The sequence below is a fragment of the Phalacrocorax aristotelis genome, chromosome 3, assembly GCF_949628215.1.
Source record: "Phalacrocorax aristotelis chromosome 3, bGulAri2.1, whole genome shotgun sequence".
NCBI classification, from domain to species: Eukaryota; Metazoa; Chordata; class Aves; order Suliformes; family Phalacrocoracidae; genus Phalacrocorax; species Phalacrocorax aristotelis.
The window spans coordinates 41,377,421-41,393,735 of NC_134278.1; the positions used below are offsets into that span (position 1 = coordinate 41,377,421).

At 46.9% G+C, this 16,315-nt stretch overlaps 2 protein-coding genes across 5 annotated transcripts in view; one reads left to right on the forward strand and one right to left on the reverse strand.

Moving 5' to 3' along the window:
* The window catches only part of ANKRD6 (ankyrin repeat domain 6), a 121,308-nt gene extending 108,968 nt beyond the window's left edge, over positions 1-12,340 (forward strand). For 3 of the 4 annotated variants that reach the window (XM_075087283.1, XM_075087281.1, XM_075087284.1), the window contains 9 exons: positions 1,505-1,603; positions 2,234-2,311; positions 3,127-3,231; positions 3,484-3,621; positions 3,985-4,161; positions 5,838-5,990; positions 6,569-6,682; positions 8,424-8,766; positions 10,010-12,340. In XM_075087283.1, the coding sequence (XP_074943384.1) occupies positions 1,505-1,603; positions 2,234-2,311; positions 3,127-3,231; positions 3,484-3,621; positions 3,985-4,161; positions 5,838-5,990; positions 6,569-6,682; positions 8,424-8,766; positions 10,010-10,581 (1,779 nt within the window). In that variant the 3' untranslated portion in view covers positions 10,582-12,340. The remainder of the gene's footprint in view (positions 1-1,504; positions 1,604-2,233; positions 2,312-3,126; positions 3,232-3,483; positions 3,622-3,984; positions 4,162-5,837; positions 5,991-6,568; positions 6,683-8,423; positions 8,767-10,009) is intronic. The other variant, XM_075087282.1, reaches the window with a different exon arrangement.
* Positions 12,341-13,835: 1,495 nt separating this feature from the next.
* LYRM2 (LYR motif containing 2) lies at positions 13,836-15,909 on the reverse strand. The gene is made up of 3 exons (XM_075087286.1): positions 15,770-15,909; positions 15,175-15,315; positions 13,836-14,249 (listed from the first exon to the last, which is right to left on the reverse strand). The coding sequence occupies exons 1-3, from the start codon at positions 15,881-15,883 to the stop codon at positions 14,169-14,171; spliced, it is 336 nt and encodes a 111-aa protein (XP_074943387.1). The 5' UTR covers positions 15,884-15,909; the 3' UTR covers positions 13,836-14,168.
* Between the last annotated feature and the right edge of the window lie 406 nt (positions 15,910-16,315).

Here is a 16,315-nt window from a genome sequence, read left to right on the forward strand (position 1 = left end):
GTAGTAGTGTAAGGGTAGGGGTTGGCACTCCCAAGTCCTCACCAGTTCTGTGCAGAACAGGACTGGGCAAGAGACTCGGTCATTTTATGGGGTCCCACCGTCTCCTCTGTAACTAGGTTTTAATGATCCTATGGCCATTACAGAGACATTGCGAAGCAGAACTCACTGATGTTCAGATGCTACAAAAGTGTGAATTTCTGTGGAATGCTTTTCTTTGCTGCATTTTGCAGTCGTGGGAATTAAAATGACATAGAAATGAAGAAAAAGTATGCTTTAAATTCAAAGTAATGATCAGTCTAACTTAGGATTAATCATCCATAGTTGGTTTATAGGAAAGTAATTGATTGGTCTATCTATAGAATAGCCTAACCGGGTGGTAGAAGGGAATGGATTTAGTACATTCAAATGTATTAAATCTGCTAAATAAATAGATTATGTGGTGCTTAACCACATCGTCTCATGTTCCTGGGAAATTTTCCATAAAGGATGGTAAAGATGTTTTCTGATTTGTACATTTAATCCTGTTTCTTAGATAGGAAATATTACAGCAAACAAAATGGGTTTCAGCCTGTTAAAATTACTGTGTAATTTTATTTGGAAATTAGTTTTTTAACTTGCAAAATCAGCTACTGAATATTAAGATTAACTGGTGTGAACCTGGCCCAGAGAGGCACCACTTTCCTTCATTCCCCAGCACTACCCGAAGCTGTTCCATATTTCTATATATAATAATTTTATTTATGAACACGCCTCATCCAAGTCAGCAACAAGCAATAGATTTCCACTAGTCCTGAGGAGATCTAATTTTCTGAAGGCAAAATGCAAGGCAAAGGGGACAGGAGGGCATTTATATGCACGTGTCTCGTCTCCCTTGAACAGCGGCTGGCTGTATTACCGGTGCCCGAACCTGATCACAGCCGTCTTCACCTCACTGCACAAGGACAAGGCAGGGCAGTGTGTTAGTGCTGGACCTGGATCACCTCCTGGCTTTGGTCCAAAAACTGTTTTTCTTGAGGAGTCTTATGAAGAGAACACCAACCATCTCACTGCTGGTACTTATCTGATTATTTCTGAGGAACATGATAAGTGGCCACCTGCGCACCAAATAATCAAACCTGCCAAAAAAAAAAGAAAAAAAAAAAAAAAGAGAAGGTTGTGGTGGGAAAACCAGTTCTGCCGTCAGATGTCGTATCCGTTTGCTGGCGGTAGAGCTGGGCTGTCTCCAAGCTGCATCATGTGTCACTCAGTTAAACCAGATCACCAACGTCCCGGCTGCATTTCTCAAAACCAGGCTGAAGTAGGTCCTTGCCCTGAAGTAGCTCCCTGCCCCTTCCTGTCCCCTTCCTCCCATCTCTGCTTTTTTTATTGCCCAGGCCTTATTTAAGCTTAGTTATTGCATCAGTAGGTGTAGGACTTCTGAGCATTTCTTAGGAAGGTGTGATTTCTGCAGGGTGAGACCCAAGGACGTGTGTTACACGGTTGCTCTCTGCTTCCTAACTTGCAGGCAGGAGATACGGCGCTCCATGTAGCGGCTGCTCTGAATCACAGGAAGGTGGTTAAGCTGCTGCTGGAGGCCGGGGCTGATGCATCTGTTGTCAACAATGTGAGTAGGATGTGGAGTTTCTTTGGTACATTGCATTAGAACCACAGAATGGTTTGGGTTGGAAGGGATCTTAAAGATCATCTAGTTCCAACCCGCTGCCATGGTCAGGGACACCTTCCACTAGACCGGGTTGCTCAAAGACCCATCCACCCTGGCCTTGACCGCTGCCAGGGATGGGGCATCCACAGCTTCTCTGGGCAGCCTGTTCCAGTGACTCTCCACCCTCAGAGTGAAGAATTTCTTCCTTCTATCTAATCTAAATCTACCCTCTTTCCATTTAAAACCATTACCTCTCATCCTATCACTACACTCCCTGATAAGGAGTCCCTCCCTGTCTCTCCTATAGGCCTCCTTCAGGTACTGGAAGGCTGCAGTACGGTCTCCCCAGAGCCTTCTCTTCTGTAAGTTAAACAACCCCAACTCTCTCTCTCAATGGAGGCTCTCTCTTCAACACCCTCTCTGGTGTTGGTAGAAAATATTGGGTGTTAGAGCTGAATTACATCTGGGTAAATGAAAGCAGCTAGCCACTGTGCTTGTGTGCACAGAGCATGTGCTAACCTCAGGTGGAAAAATTCCACATTTCCAGCAGCTTGTGTTTTGAAGGAAATGCTGTTTGCTTTTTCCTCTCAGGCAGGTCAGACCCCTCTAGAGGTTGCCAGACAGCACAATAACCCTGAGGTTGCCCTCCTGCTTACTAAAGCATCACAGGTATGTTACAAATCTCTCCCCAACACACGCGTATGCATGGAGCTGAGGCCAGTTAACCTGGAGGGGCCACGTCCTCTGGTCCTTAACCTTCTGCTGTGAAAGGTGCCTGTGTTTCTGCTGGCATCGTGTGCTGCCCTCAGGTCTATTGACGTGGAGCCTTTCAGCCCTCACGCCCAGCAGGGTGTGCAGATTAAGCCTCAGTATTAAGCACCAGCAGAGGTCCTGGCTGTCCTGATTGGCAGAGGATGGAGCAGCCAGAGGCACTTGTTCCCTGTGGTGGCCCTGTACCCAGAAACTTCCAGGCTGTGCCCCTCTGCTGCCTGCCTCAGACTTCTCCCACCCGCAAGATGGTTGCTCGCACTGGAAGGTGCTTTGAAATGAGGACAAAATGTCCTGTTTATACTCTGCTGCTGTGTATGAAATGCTACAATGCTCTTCAGGCCGGAAGGCACATGGGAGGGCTGTGTGTTCTGATATGAGACTGGGTGCAGTCCCTGCGCTGCTCCTCCTTGTCACTTCTGCATGAGAAGGGCTTGGCTTGGCTTGGCAACCAGCCTGGGGACACAGGAGGACACAGGAGGAGGCTCTCACCCCTCCAAGGGAAGCGAAGTGCCCTGATGGACTCAGTTGTGAAAACACACCACCTCTGAGCTATGAGGACCCACATTACTTGGCCCATCAGCATCCATCTGGCAGTGCGCTTTCTTTTTTATATATCACCTTTTAGGAGAGGTGAAAAAGGTCTGCTCTATTGCTTGGCTTCTGTGGTAGGAAAGAGCGTGACATCACTGAGTAACCGTGTGGTCTGCCTTCAGGTCTCACGCTTTAACCGTGGAAGAAGCCTGAGGAAGAAGAGGGAGAGGCTGAAGGAGGAAAGGCGAGCGCAGTCGGTACCGCGGGATGAAGTGGTACAGAGCAAGGTACAGCCTGGCATTGCCAGCTTTATCTGGGGGCAAGGAGGGAGCATAAATAAAACCCATCAGGGCTAAATCCGTTTGGAGGCATCACTTGTGCCTGAGCACGGCAGCTGTCTGAGTCAGTCTGTTGTGCTTTGCTGCTAAAAAGTCATCCACTTGTGTGCGCGAAGCAGCTTAAAACTGGGAAATTGAAGAGAAGGCACCTTTTCCCCATCTCTCCAACTGCTCTGAACTCCCTGTCTTTCCTTCGAGCAGGGCAGCGTCTCAGCTGCTGACGACACGCCGAGCAGCGACCAGCCACCACAGAGGAAGAGCGATCTGAAGGATGAACTCCAGTCAGCCTCACCAGATCCCAAAGGGAAGAAGAGCAAAAAGAAAAAGCCAAAGGAAAAGGTATCAGTAGATCTAGAACAGCACAGAGAGAAAGAATGGTTGTTGAGCAATAGGACAGGTGTCTTTACGGTGCGTCGGTGAGTCAGGGCAGCAGCCCCACAGTGCTCATGGGGCAAAGGTAGTCCTTGGGCAAAACTGATTTCTGGTGGGGAAATTCTGCTGCTGAGGGTCACACAAACCAGATTTGTGCAGAAATCTGGTTATTGTGCTGATGGACCCCAGGGTTGTGGCCAGCCACTGGCAGCTGGATTGATGTTTTAATTGGGTTTGCTGTAATTGTCACAATGGATTTGTCCTGTTCCCACCAGGAATAGTTTACCGGGGCCTCATAAACAGGGAAAATGTCGTGTGTGTTTGCTGCAGGTTTCAGCACTCTCGGACCCCATCTCCCCAGCTGATCAGCAGACACTCCCTCGGCCCCAGCAAAACGTGCCTAAGCGCAGAAGCAAACACCACTGCTCCTCTCCGCCGCCTCCCCACGAGGTCCGAGCCTACCAGCTGTACACGCTCTATCGAGGAAAGGACGGGAAGGTGATGCAGGTGAGCCGGATGCTGCCCTTGGGGAGGCAGACACAGGGAGCAGCGCTCGGAGCTAGGGCATGGTTAGCCAACGGATAGAAAATGCACTCAATTAGCTGCCCTCTCCAGGGTGTGAAATCGGGTTTGTTAAATCGGATTTGTTTTCCTTGTCTGGGCTTCAGCTGGATTTTGGCCTGGAGGCTGGTAAACAACAAGCTGGTTTTGTGCATGTTAAAGAAGAAATACTTGACTAGTTTTGATCTACAGAGTATTTCCTTTTTCAGAGAGAAGGTTTGAACAGTGATTGGCAATGACACTGCAACTTCTATGACATGCTTTGAAATATTAAGATTTCCAACAGGGAACGCAAAGAGCTTTTCCAAGGAAAATAAATGAGGGCAGTGTGTGAGTACTGAAGGTCACTGCCTAAACCAAGAGCTTGAGTACACTCGATACACTTTACTTCAATACTCTCCCTTTATTGTAACAAGTCTTGGGGAATTCTAGGATTACGGGAGGCAGGAGCTGTACAGAAATCGGTTCACAAATAAACCTGGAGTTACCAGCTCATGCACTTTTATTCCAGTTTAGAGACTGACATTTTACTCATTTTGTTACACCAGTATGTACCAGTACACATTTATTAAAAAGCATGAAAACAGTCAGCAAATTACCATGGAGGCATTGTAATGTCTGTATTGTCGTTTCCTTCATTTTGCCCTCCCGTACCTCGGGGAGGTCAATCCTTCCATTTCCTTAGCTTCTCACTTCCGCCCACCAGCTCACCTTAGTAGTTAAGAAATTCAGCAGATTCTGAAGATCACTCCAGCCAGACTTCAAAGGTTTTACCAGACATATTTTCCAACATCTCCCTGTGTAATGCCTGGGAAATTTCCAGACAGGGGCACTGTGGGATTATCCTAATAGCAGAGGTCAGGAAGGATGGAGGCCCTTTCATATGTTAAAAGGAGTATCTCCCTGCCCCGAGGATCTGATGGTGGGAGGATGGGCCAGTAGGAAGGACTTGGGGAGCAGGAAGAGAGGTGCAGAGAGCAGGCAGGATTTGCATAAAATCTAATGTATTCACAAAGATTAGCGTAACAGAGTTAGACTCCCTTAGAGTATTTCCTGAAATACGTGACACTCCTCTCTGCCCTTCTTTTTTGCTCACCTGTCATCTGTGATGCCCTCAGGCCCTGAATAGCAAACAGAATTTCTTAAGTACGCGTATTTCTGAAGCTTTCTTTAGTGCTCAGCAAAAAAGAGCACATTACTGGCATTAGGTTAAAAACCAAACACACACAAAACCCACACACATCCATAAAATGAGAAATTTTTTTGGTACAATTCAGAATTACAGCACCGAGACACGGGGCACAGGCCTGCGATGTGGCATCCCCTCGTACAGCATGCAGCACCATGGCGTACATGATCTGAGCTCATCGCTGCTTGTGGCCCCAGCAAAATCATCACTGCTGTGCATTAGGATGCATCCGTATAAAACTGATCCTTCCTCTTCTGGTCTGTGCTTTTCCAACTAATAGCCTGTTGGCTGAGCTACTGTAAGATGTTATCAGGAGGGTGAGATACAGGACATGGAACAGAAGAGCCCGAGGCTGATGCAAGGAGAAGTGATAACATTCCGAGCGTACTAAGAGGACAGCGGGATGTAGCAAATAATGTATTGCTCCTTTCAGGCACCGATAAATGGATGTCGTTGTGAGCCCCTGATAAATAAACTGGAGAATCAGCTGGAGGCAACGGTGGAAGAGATAAAAGCTGAGTTTGGGACAGTACAAGATAAGATGAATGTGAAGCTGGGCCAGATGGAAAGCAAAACTCAACATCAAGTAAGACTATGACCAGGAGGTCTGCTTGCCCACATGAATATTGGAAAGATATCCTAAGCTTAGTGAATATTTTCACTGTCGTGATTTGTTTATAGCTTCTTGTGTTGTAGAAACGAACCTGAAAAAGCTAATACTTCAGATCAGGGAACTGTGACATTCCACAGGGATCTGATGTTGCAAACCAGGGTCTTGACAAAAACACAATGAATGTGTCAAGTGGCTTCCGGTGCTTCTTTAGGTGATAAATCTAAACTGCTTGAGGCTCTAAGATGGAAGCTTAAAGACAGAGGAAGTCCTACATCTGGTCGGGTCATAATTGTAAAAACCCCTCTTGCTGAATTCTGTTTGCACTGAGATGCAAGACCCTCTAAATTATTATTTATTTTTAATGTAATTGTTATTCATCGATAATTTTGTGATTGAACCTTTTTGCAAGCTACATCTAACTGTAGTTGGCAGCAGTCCTAGAAATGAAGACTGAAAGACAGACTGTACTTTGACTTACAAGGTTCACAGATGGGGCTTTTGTTTGATTTTTAACACGAACATCTCAGCTAAATTGTGTTTTTTTTCCACAGCTTCGTGTTTTAGACAAGCTTATGGCTGAGCGGCTGTCCGCAGAGAGAACAGAGTGCCTTCACCGCCTGCAACAGCACACTGAGCTGGAGAAAAATGAGGGGGAGAAACGGCAGGTAGGGCTTGAAACAGCTACTCCCTGTTAGCTCAGATGGATCAGCTCAAGAGTTTTGTTCCAGCCCGCAGAGAGAATGTTGGAGATTTATCTCATCTGTTGAAACAGGCAAAAGAGCTTCAAAAACCAATTATGCCTATCCACCACGTTAATCTCTAACCAAATTTATGAAGCTTTTACATTAGGACTGGGGAATGTGAAATCCCGTCCCACTGCCATAATTTCATTTGGTGGGTCTGGAGCGTGGGATCTATAACAACATGCCTTTTATCTAACATAGTGCTTTGCAAAATTTCCTACCGCTAAATTTTTAACAGTTGTGCTTTCAGCTTTTCTTCACTAAAGGATGTCTGCAGGAACATCTGCAAACAGGAACAAAGGCTAAGATCTCTGTTGTTCCCTTTACTTCCCATCCATTTGGTTGTGTGCCCTGGGCATCTCTTCTTCTTCTCTGTCTGATCTTTTTTCCACCCCCATGTATTAAAAGGCTGCAGTTCCTCCCTCTGACTTTGGCAACAGTGCACCACCTCCGAGCTGTGTATTACTGCTGATAGGCAAGTTCTTTCTGTATGCTTGTTTAACCAGCGTGACAAGAATAACTGTTCCCATAGAGATCCAGCTCTTGCCCTTCCAGCTTCTGCCGAAACTCACCATTAAAACATGCTAAGAAATTTGTGTTTCCCCACTCACATGGGTAAATTTAAAACAAAATTAATGTTCTCATTAGTGGTGGTGTTCTAAGAATTGAGAACCACACTTTGTGCTAGGAAAGTGTCATGACTTTTTGTAAGACCATTCCAAACCCGTGTTAAAAGACGGGCAGCTGTGATAATCCCGGCATGAACTACTTCGGTCTAACATCCGCAAATCACTTTCCTCCAAATAAAAGTATTTCTCAAACTAAGGCAGCTTTAGTTTTTATTTCGTAGTAAGAGACATAAGTATTATATTGCCTTCTGAATGCCTGGGCTTGTGCTCCATCTCCATTTAAGAAATGAGATACTGGAGTGATGCGTCAGGTGAATTGAAATTCCCATTAAGCAATACCAGCTGTTCCTGTTCTGTTGAGCTTATCAGAAACTACTGGAAAGACTGAGTTGGGCTTTACCAAATGTGTGGACTAAATGTCTGTGTGCCTAGCAGGGCCTGACCTAAATTCATGATGTCATATGAACAAGAAAGAGGGTGAAAGAGCTACTTGTATTTTAAATGATTACTGGCAAATGCCTCTGCAGCTGACACTTATTAAGTACCTTTGTAATTTGAAAGCTGTTAGTAATTTGTCATTCAGTGTTGGACTCATCTTTACCACCGAATGAACAGAGGAGCAGAGGATGGTAATGGTATGAAGCTGTGCCCCAAAAGTGTCTAATTTGAATTCAATCTTAAAAAATGGCAGCTTTGACCACATATGATGTTCCCTGCACTTAGCAAGTACCATTGACTGTATGAGTAAACCAGTCAGTCTTGATCAGAGGACTTAGACCTGTGTTTGAAGTAGCACATTCAAATCTAAGGGGGGAGCTTGGCCGAAAGAGGGTACCTTTCATTAGCTAATGCCTACTTCTTCATCTTTTCTGATTTGTAGCCCTTTAAATATTCCCAGTGGCAGCATGCATACCTGCGCAGGGAGTCTAACCCCACAGGCTTGCTTCTCTTTATCCCTGCCACACAGGCTCAGCAGCCCAGGAACTGCAGGACCTAATCATAGGATCGTCTAATTTACAGTCTCTTTCTCATAGAATTCCTTGGTTGATGAGCTGAAGACTTGGTGCATGTTGAAGATTCAGAATCTGGAGCTCAAGCTTTCGGGAGATTCCAGGTCATCAAGACCAAAATCAACTTTGTCCACTTGTGAGTCTCTCACCGAGACCCTGGATACTGAGAACAACCCCCACAGCACCAAGGACTGCAAAGCCAGCCAGCCCGTGCTGCAGTCGGAGGGCTCCCACCAGCACTCCTGTATCACGCTTCCAAAGAGCCTCTCGGAAGATGGGGGAAGGAGCAGAGCCCAGATGCCAGAACAGAGATTTGGGCAACATTTTTGCATTCAACAGGATGGTGCGTCAGGTACAACCTTGTCAGGTACTTGGATGATGTCATGTTCACTCAAAGGCGACCTAATTAACTGAGGGATACTTGTTTTAATACTGCAGATATTAATTCTGGCTGTGTGCTTTCCCCCATCAGTACGCCTCATGTCTTGGGATTAGAACATGCTTCAAGGCGTCCACTGGGAATATTTTAAGACACAGTTGGGTGGAATTCCAGTGGCTCTTCCCAATGCTCCCATGTCACTGTGTCTTTGAAGCCAAGTCCTTTGATGCTCTGCATAACTCTGTTTCCTGAAATTTCTCCAGCTTCCCAGTCAGAATTGCTCGCACCCACTGTCTGTCAGGAAGGCGTGCAGGTTATCCAAAGTCTGCTGAAGAAAGTGTATTGTACATAGTGCTTTTCAGATGTATGGAACCTATAAGGGCAGGGTGCAAGGATGCAACTCATTTCCCTTGTTAAAATTCAAACTGCAAGGATCTAGAAAAACCTCTCGCTTTTTCCTCTTTCCTTGAATGAAAGTCGGTTTAATTATTAGTTCATTTGACAAGAACAAAAGTAGCTGTGAACATTCAAGCCCATTCAGGGGATCACGGCCACCTGAAGATATGGAAGACCTTGGTTTGAGCCACCTCTCTGTGCTTGGCCAGGGAAGCTTCTGAGGAAAAAAAGAAACGGGCAGAATGCCCAGGTCCCCACAACCAAGGAGAGCGCTATTGAAGCCCTGGGCTTCTGTAAACCCATCAAAACACTATGCGAAGAGAACAGACATGGGCACAGGTACCCCACCCCAGACTAGAAAGGCAGAAAACCCCAAAGATCTTGTGGCAGGATGGGTGTGAGCTACTGCAATGAACAGTTCAGGAGCATCAAAATGAGTTACCTTTGAAAAATTAGTGGGGCTTCAAGTTTTGTAGAAGCAGGGGGGTTCATAAATACCAGCAGACATAAACTGCTTCGGGAATCTAGCCTGATCTTTGCTACACGTCATTCTGGTGAAGTCCTTTGTTTTCAGTCTGTAACCCCACAGCTGCACTGCAGCCCCTCTCTGCCTGAGCCGGCTTTCCTCGTTTAATGACTCTTTATTGTGTCACCTGACCGCAAAGATGCCTCTACAATGTACACATGGCATGGTACATGGGAAACCCCGTTATTCATGGAACAATAAGGATTTCTGCTGAAAATGAGTGATTGAGTGAATGAATGAAGCTCAATGAATGCTAACATAAACGCCCAGGGCTTTTCTAAATACCTATGTATGTATTTTATTCTGCAGGTACAGAGCAACAGTTAATCATTGGTGGAGCAGTTTCTTCAGCCCCTGCTCAAGACGTCAGGCCAAAAGACAAAGCTGTTAGTGCCACCACGTTCCACGGGTTCCAGCAGGAGCTGCCCTCCTCCGAGCTTCTGGGCTCCAAATTAAGACACGTTAAGGTTCAAGCTGCTTTGCAGCCCTTGACTGAACCTGCAAAGACGGAAGCACAGAGCGGCTACTTCCTTGACAAAGGAACTCAGACAAAGAAGTCCAGCAAAAGCGGGCAGTCAAGGCACAAAGCTCTGCACCACGCCGGGGCACATCCGAGCCAGGAGCAGCAGCCCCCTGCTCTGCCTGCAGGACAGCCACCTGCCCCTCCGCTCAGAGACACCTCCCAGGCCCTGGAGATAACGCAGTACTTCTTCGAGGCCGTTTCCACGCAGATGGAGAAGTGGTACGAACGGAAGATAGAAGAAGCCCGGTGCCAAGCTAATCAGAAGGCACAGCAGGACAAAGCCGCACTCAAGGAGCATATTAAAAGCTTAGAAGAGGAGCTCAGCAAATTAAGGACTAAGGTGCAGAAAGAGAGCTAGCATCTACCAAGCAGGTAAAGACAAGCAACGGGACTCATTTTGGAACCTGCTCGATGGGAATCTGGGATATCGCGAGATAGATACATTTGTAGTGCCTGTTACAGTGAAACAAAACACTTATTTCTACTCCTGAAAAAGCTTTGGAGGAAACTCCAGAACCAAGGGGTATTCATATGCAGACTGTACCGATGACAATGAGATGCTGCAGATTAGATCCTTTCTTTGTAATTTCCAAGAGTCTGTTAAATATTGCACTCTCAATTTCCAGGTGCTGCCTGAAAACAAACTGCATTAGACACTGAAATTGCTTTCTGAAAAGGGAATTTCTTTACTTCCACGTGGGTCACGTGTGACTAGAGGGTCCCACCGTATGCTACACATAAGCACGTGATGATACCAATTCTGAAATAGATGGAGGATGTCAGAGCTTTTGACAGAAATTCCTTAGTGATGAAGGGCTATTGATACTATTTTAGATACTCCCCACAGCCTCTCTCTAGTCCGTGGAGAGAAGCTGCAGACCCAACTCAAATGCCAAGCCCGCGGAGGTGACAGATGCAGGCTTCCAGCTGGGAGAGGCCAGGCTGCCTCTGAGATGCTAAGGTGAGTCATCCCATTAGGGACAGAGGCTGCGGTCACCACTCTGCTCTTCTTTTGGTTTTACATTATTAAAACAAACGCTAAATTAAATTAATCTTTTTTTTTTTTTTTAATGGTGTCCTGGTTGCAAAGCTCCGTGTGGTTACACGGTTGGCGGGGCCATACTCAAGTAATCTGACTGAGGAGTTTTGCTGAGGGCATGGATGACAAATACTTTACCATAACCCTACTCTGCTTGTTAGGTGTAATTTTACTATGAATCTCTTTTCCTTCAAGCAGCAAATGGCTGAATTCTCTACTACTGAAGAACCTTGAAAAAGTCCTTTAGATAAAGCAGTGAAGGCTTGGTTCCCTGTAATCAAATGTTTCTTTTTCTGCAGAGTCAAGATTTTCTCCCAGACACCTTGTCCAGACTGTCTTCCTTTGCTTCTCTGATTCCTCCCTCTGCTTTTTCCCCTTGTTTCTCTAAAAAGAGAGGCTGGGCCCTGGCGAGTCTGCAGGCCCAAGGACTGGTTTCACCAACAGCCCCACAAAACAGAACTCGACAACATTCTGCCGTTTTTGTGGGCGCGTTTTGTTATAAAATCAAAACCTGCAATGACCAGGGCGACAGACTCCAAATAAACAAGAGGCACTGCAACTCGTTGCATCCGCATCCCTGTAGGGTTTTCTCCTCGTTCCTCTGGGAGGGCTCCGCCAGATTCTATTGGAAAAGTAAGTTTACTTCACAGGTCGTGACGGCACAATTGTTCAAAACCAAGCCAAACACAGGGTTATGCCAGGGAGAAAGCTTATTTTTTTACCCTGTAACGAGGAGCCCTAAAATCAATACAAAATACTGTCCAGTATTGAAGACACCATTGACTAATTAGTAATTAAGCTTTCGTGTTCTTAGCAGATGTATAAAGCAAAGAAAATTGTATTATAACACAATATTTTTAAAGTTCCTATTAATGCACTATCAAGACAAGAAAAGTATAGCTGCAGCTATGGAAATACTAGTTTTATTGCTCTGACTTCTGTAGTCTAAGATAGACACTTTCATACGTTTACAGCTTTGTTTAAGCTACTGTAGGAATGCAGAAGCATGCTATTTAAATTTTGTATCATCTTGATAAAGTGACTGTTTTGCCAAGCAATTAAAGTAAGTGTTGCTGAGAAGTCTGTGGTGTGATGGTTTCTAGCCGGGGAAAATGGACAAAATCCCCTCACCTGACTCAGAAGGGGGAGCAGAAAATGGGATTTACAACTTCTAAGCTTTTGCGTTTGTGGCTATAAAACACGGAAAACAGGTCCACTGTCTGTCCCGAGGGAGGCTGGAGGGACAGATTGCCATTTGTGAGCTGATGCACTCACCCACCCTTTCGGAAGGTACTGGCCCAGGGCTGAGTTGCGCAGCTCATCGCACACGCGCTCCCGAGCTTGCACGAGTGCAAGGGGAAGGGCAAGGCTACGGCTTTAGCTCATCTGCTTCACATACGTATGGCACTGCCCAGGGAGCCACTGGAGCAGTAATATAAGACAGTAACTTAGCTGCAGAGCACTGATTTCTGAGGTTTTCTGAAGCCAACAACTGTACTGTAAAATAAAGGGAAGCATTTTCTGCTAATTCCTTTCTACTCCCCTCTGTCCTCCCTCCTTCAAAACTACTAGAGTTGAAGGACTCCTCTACAAAAGACCGATATGGTCTGCCTTTCTCTGAAGCACATGCTTGGAGCAAAGCTGCTAACCCTAGCAGAGCACGCTTGGGCTCTTCGAGGCTTCTGGCAGGCAGTTTTATCTTGCTGGCAGAGATCCCAGGCAGCAGCACTCAGGAGGCCAGCAGCTGTCCCGGGCGTTGCCTGTCAAGACCTATTCCTGGATTATGTGAAACCTAGAAACGTACAAACGGGAGTCAAAGGCGAGATGCAGCCTCAGGGGGCACAAAATTCAGGTGGTGGTTGTTTTTTTTTTTTTTTTTTTTTAACCAAGATATTTAGACATACCTGTTCTTCATGGACTGATTTGATTAGAAGCTTAAAGGCTTCTGTCTGAACAACCCTGAACACATTAGCAGCCTCACTGGTTGCCTGAGCCACATCCTTTACTGCAAAGCTAAATAAACATCATAGGAAAGGATTCTACAGTGACTTTCAGAAAAAGAATTGGGGCGAAAACCCAAGGCATTCTTTCTTGTTAAGCAGCAAGCTTTTTGCAAAGCAGCTTAAGTATGTAGCTTTGAAGGCCCTTTGGCTCCACCAAGAAGCATGCTTCCTGCACCCGAGTGGGGTCTTTCTTCCCTCCTGCAGCCTGGAAGGGGAAACAGTGCCCTGTCCCTTCCCTTGTGCCACCAGTGGCGCTGACCGGCCTTGCTCACCAACGTGGCAGAAAGCCGCCTTGGCATGGGGAGGCCACTCCGGACGCGAACTGTAATAGCGGAGTGGGAGAGGGAAGGGTTCCTGCATCTCTTAAAACCACAACCTGACCTGCACGCAGCTACGCACAAAACATGTCTTTATGTTTTTATCAGGTTGAGTTGGTTTGGCCCCATTTATTTATCCCAAATGTTTTTTTAATCCCAAATCTTGGTAAAAATCCTTGGCACAGTACAGAAAGAGCTGTTACCACTATGACTGTTACCACTTAACAGTTGTCGCAACAGAAAACAGACAAAATAATCTGGCTTGTATTTATTTTCCATTTTCCTGGCGTAACACTGCTGTAATTTTTGGTGCTTTCTGCTTTCCCCATGGTACATGGTCCATCATCCATTCAGTTCTTTAAAGTCCTTTGTGTCTGTGTGACCTCCATACAGGAGGGTAACCAGACTGAAAAGAGGAAGGGCAAGGGGAAAAAAGAAACCAAAACAATCAAAAACCCCACTGTGGCAGATTCCACTTTCAAACATTACCACGTTGTCAGCAAAGGCTGCTATTATAACCACATTCTGGAAAAAATGCTATGCTCGTTCACAGCAGATAAAAGTCCAGCTGTCAACAAAATTAAGATCAGGATTTTGCCAGTTTAAGTGTTCTTTGAAGTTCCTGGAGTTGCATATTGCCTTGAGTAATCATCATCCTGATTGCGTCCTGTAAAACATAATGGAATCCTCTGAACTGAACAGGTTTTACACGAGCACGCAGATTTTAACACATTAAAATACGTACAAGGCTTACCAGCACTACTGTCACCTATTTCTAGGTGTGAAGCAACGCTATAGTCACTGAGATGGTTGAAAAAAACAGGTGACTAAATGAACTCATTTTCTCTAACTCCTTAATGGTATATTTGGGGGCTGGTTATGGCTTTGCTTTAAAACTCAATTTCAGATTGGGATTCAAACTCCTAATAATGTTTTCTTTATGACTCTGTGGCTACCGCCTCTGCAAGCAAGTAGCGACACTGCACACGGGCATTATGAACACAGAGCAAGTGGATGTTTCTCCCAGTGTTATTTTTACCTAAGAAGTACTGTAATGCTTTGTCTGCTCAATTCAGCCACCAGTTCCTCGAGCACTGGCTAGAAAAAGGAACAGACTAAAAAGCAGAGGACAGGAGACATACAAGAAATGCAAAGGTTTCTGCATTTCATACATGCTTTGCATCCACAGCCAGCCAATTTGACTGTGTTCAGCTTGAACACAGCTGAAATTCAAGATTAAAAACATAACCTATAGAAAGCTTGACCATTATTAAGTTTGTTAGTTACTGTAGTCTTCAATAAAGTTTTCCTGATCTGTGGTTCGAGTAAGCAGGATTTGTTTGGTTTTTAGCTTAATTCCAGATTATTATCTGGAAACCAGAGAAACGTTACTACCGTCAACAAGCGGGGCTATATTTAGAGATGCTGAATTATTTCTCCCCACAAGTGCTCCTTAAGAGAAAATAACAACAGGAGGCTTGTCACCAGTCCAGAGGTGACACCTACAACACAAACCCATGTGAGACTGTACAGGTTACCGCACTGATGGTTCGCGAGGGCCGGCGGTCAGCGTCGTGAGCTCCCGATCTCACCTCTTCTGTAGCATCTTTATTTCTTCTGAATTCCTCCCTGGCCCAGTCCTTTAAATAGCAGCGATCTGCTTCAGCAGGGACGTCGCGAATAGCCCGCAGGAGCTTCCTGTACAACTGAAGAACCTGCTGCCGCCTCAGGAACTGGGAAGGAGAGAGGGAAGTCTACCCCCTGTCCCAGGACTCTGCTGAGAGCCGTACCCTCAGCGGCTTTCTTTGCTTTGAGGAACATTTAAACAAACACCAAGCTTCCCAGCACCTTCTCTAGAAGAGGCAGCACTACCTTGGATCCCAGTCCAAGGAACATCAATTTCACGCAAAGGAACGCACCAAACGTGGAACACGTTAGGGCCTCTGAGGCCAGCTGTGCGCACACGGTGCAGCACGGCAAGGGCGAGTGCCAGCTCGCCCTCCCGGCCACCTCGGAGGACCCGCATCCCGCCCACCCGCCGCCGCGGCCCACACGCGGCTCCCGCCGGCCCGCCGCCATTCGCACCGAGCCCGGGGCGCCCCCGCCAGGGCCGCGGCCGCCGCAGGGCAGGCACGGCCGCCGCCCGGGGGAGAGGCGGCCCCCGGGGCCGGAGCCGCCCGCTCGTACCTGCCTCAGGGTGAGCGCGCCCGGCGGGAGGCGGCTGGCGGCCATGACGCGCGGCTCCGCCCCTCCCGCCGCCGCCGAGCCCTCCCCGGGCGGGCGGGGCCCGCCGGCCGCCATTTCCTGCGCCTCTGGCCGCCCCGCTGCGGGTACGGCCAGGCACAGGCACCCGGTACCCGCGGCAGAAGCGGGCCCCGCGCGGGGAACCAGGGGCGGCCACTTCAGCCCGAGGCGCCGGGAGCTGTATCTGAGCTACCAGGGGCCGCGGGGCTGGTCGGTCGGGCTCCTCTGGGGTTTTCTTTCTTCCAAAACGGCAAACGAGCTCCGGCAACAAAACAAGCACCCAACAAGTAACGAACGATACCCTAGCACTTCACGGAGGGGCGGGTAGGAAGGCCTGCGCTTTCAAGAATGGTGTAGCTATAAGCCGTAACATTTAACAGTAATATCGAATTGAAGCAGTGCAATAAGATCTACAAGTCATCTGAGCAATTACAGGACACTGAGTTACCTTTTGCATCTTTCTAAGTACTTGTGGCTGTGCCCAGACAT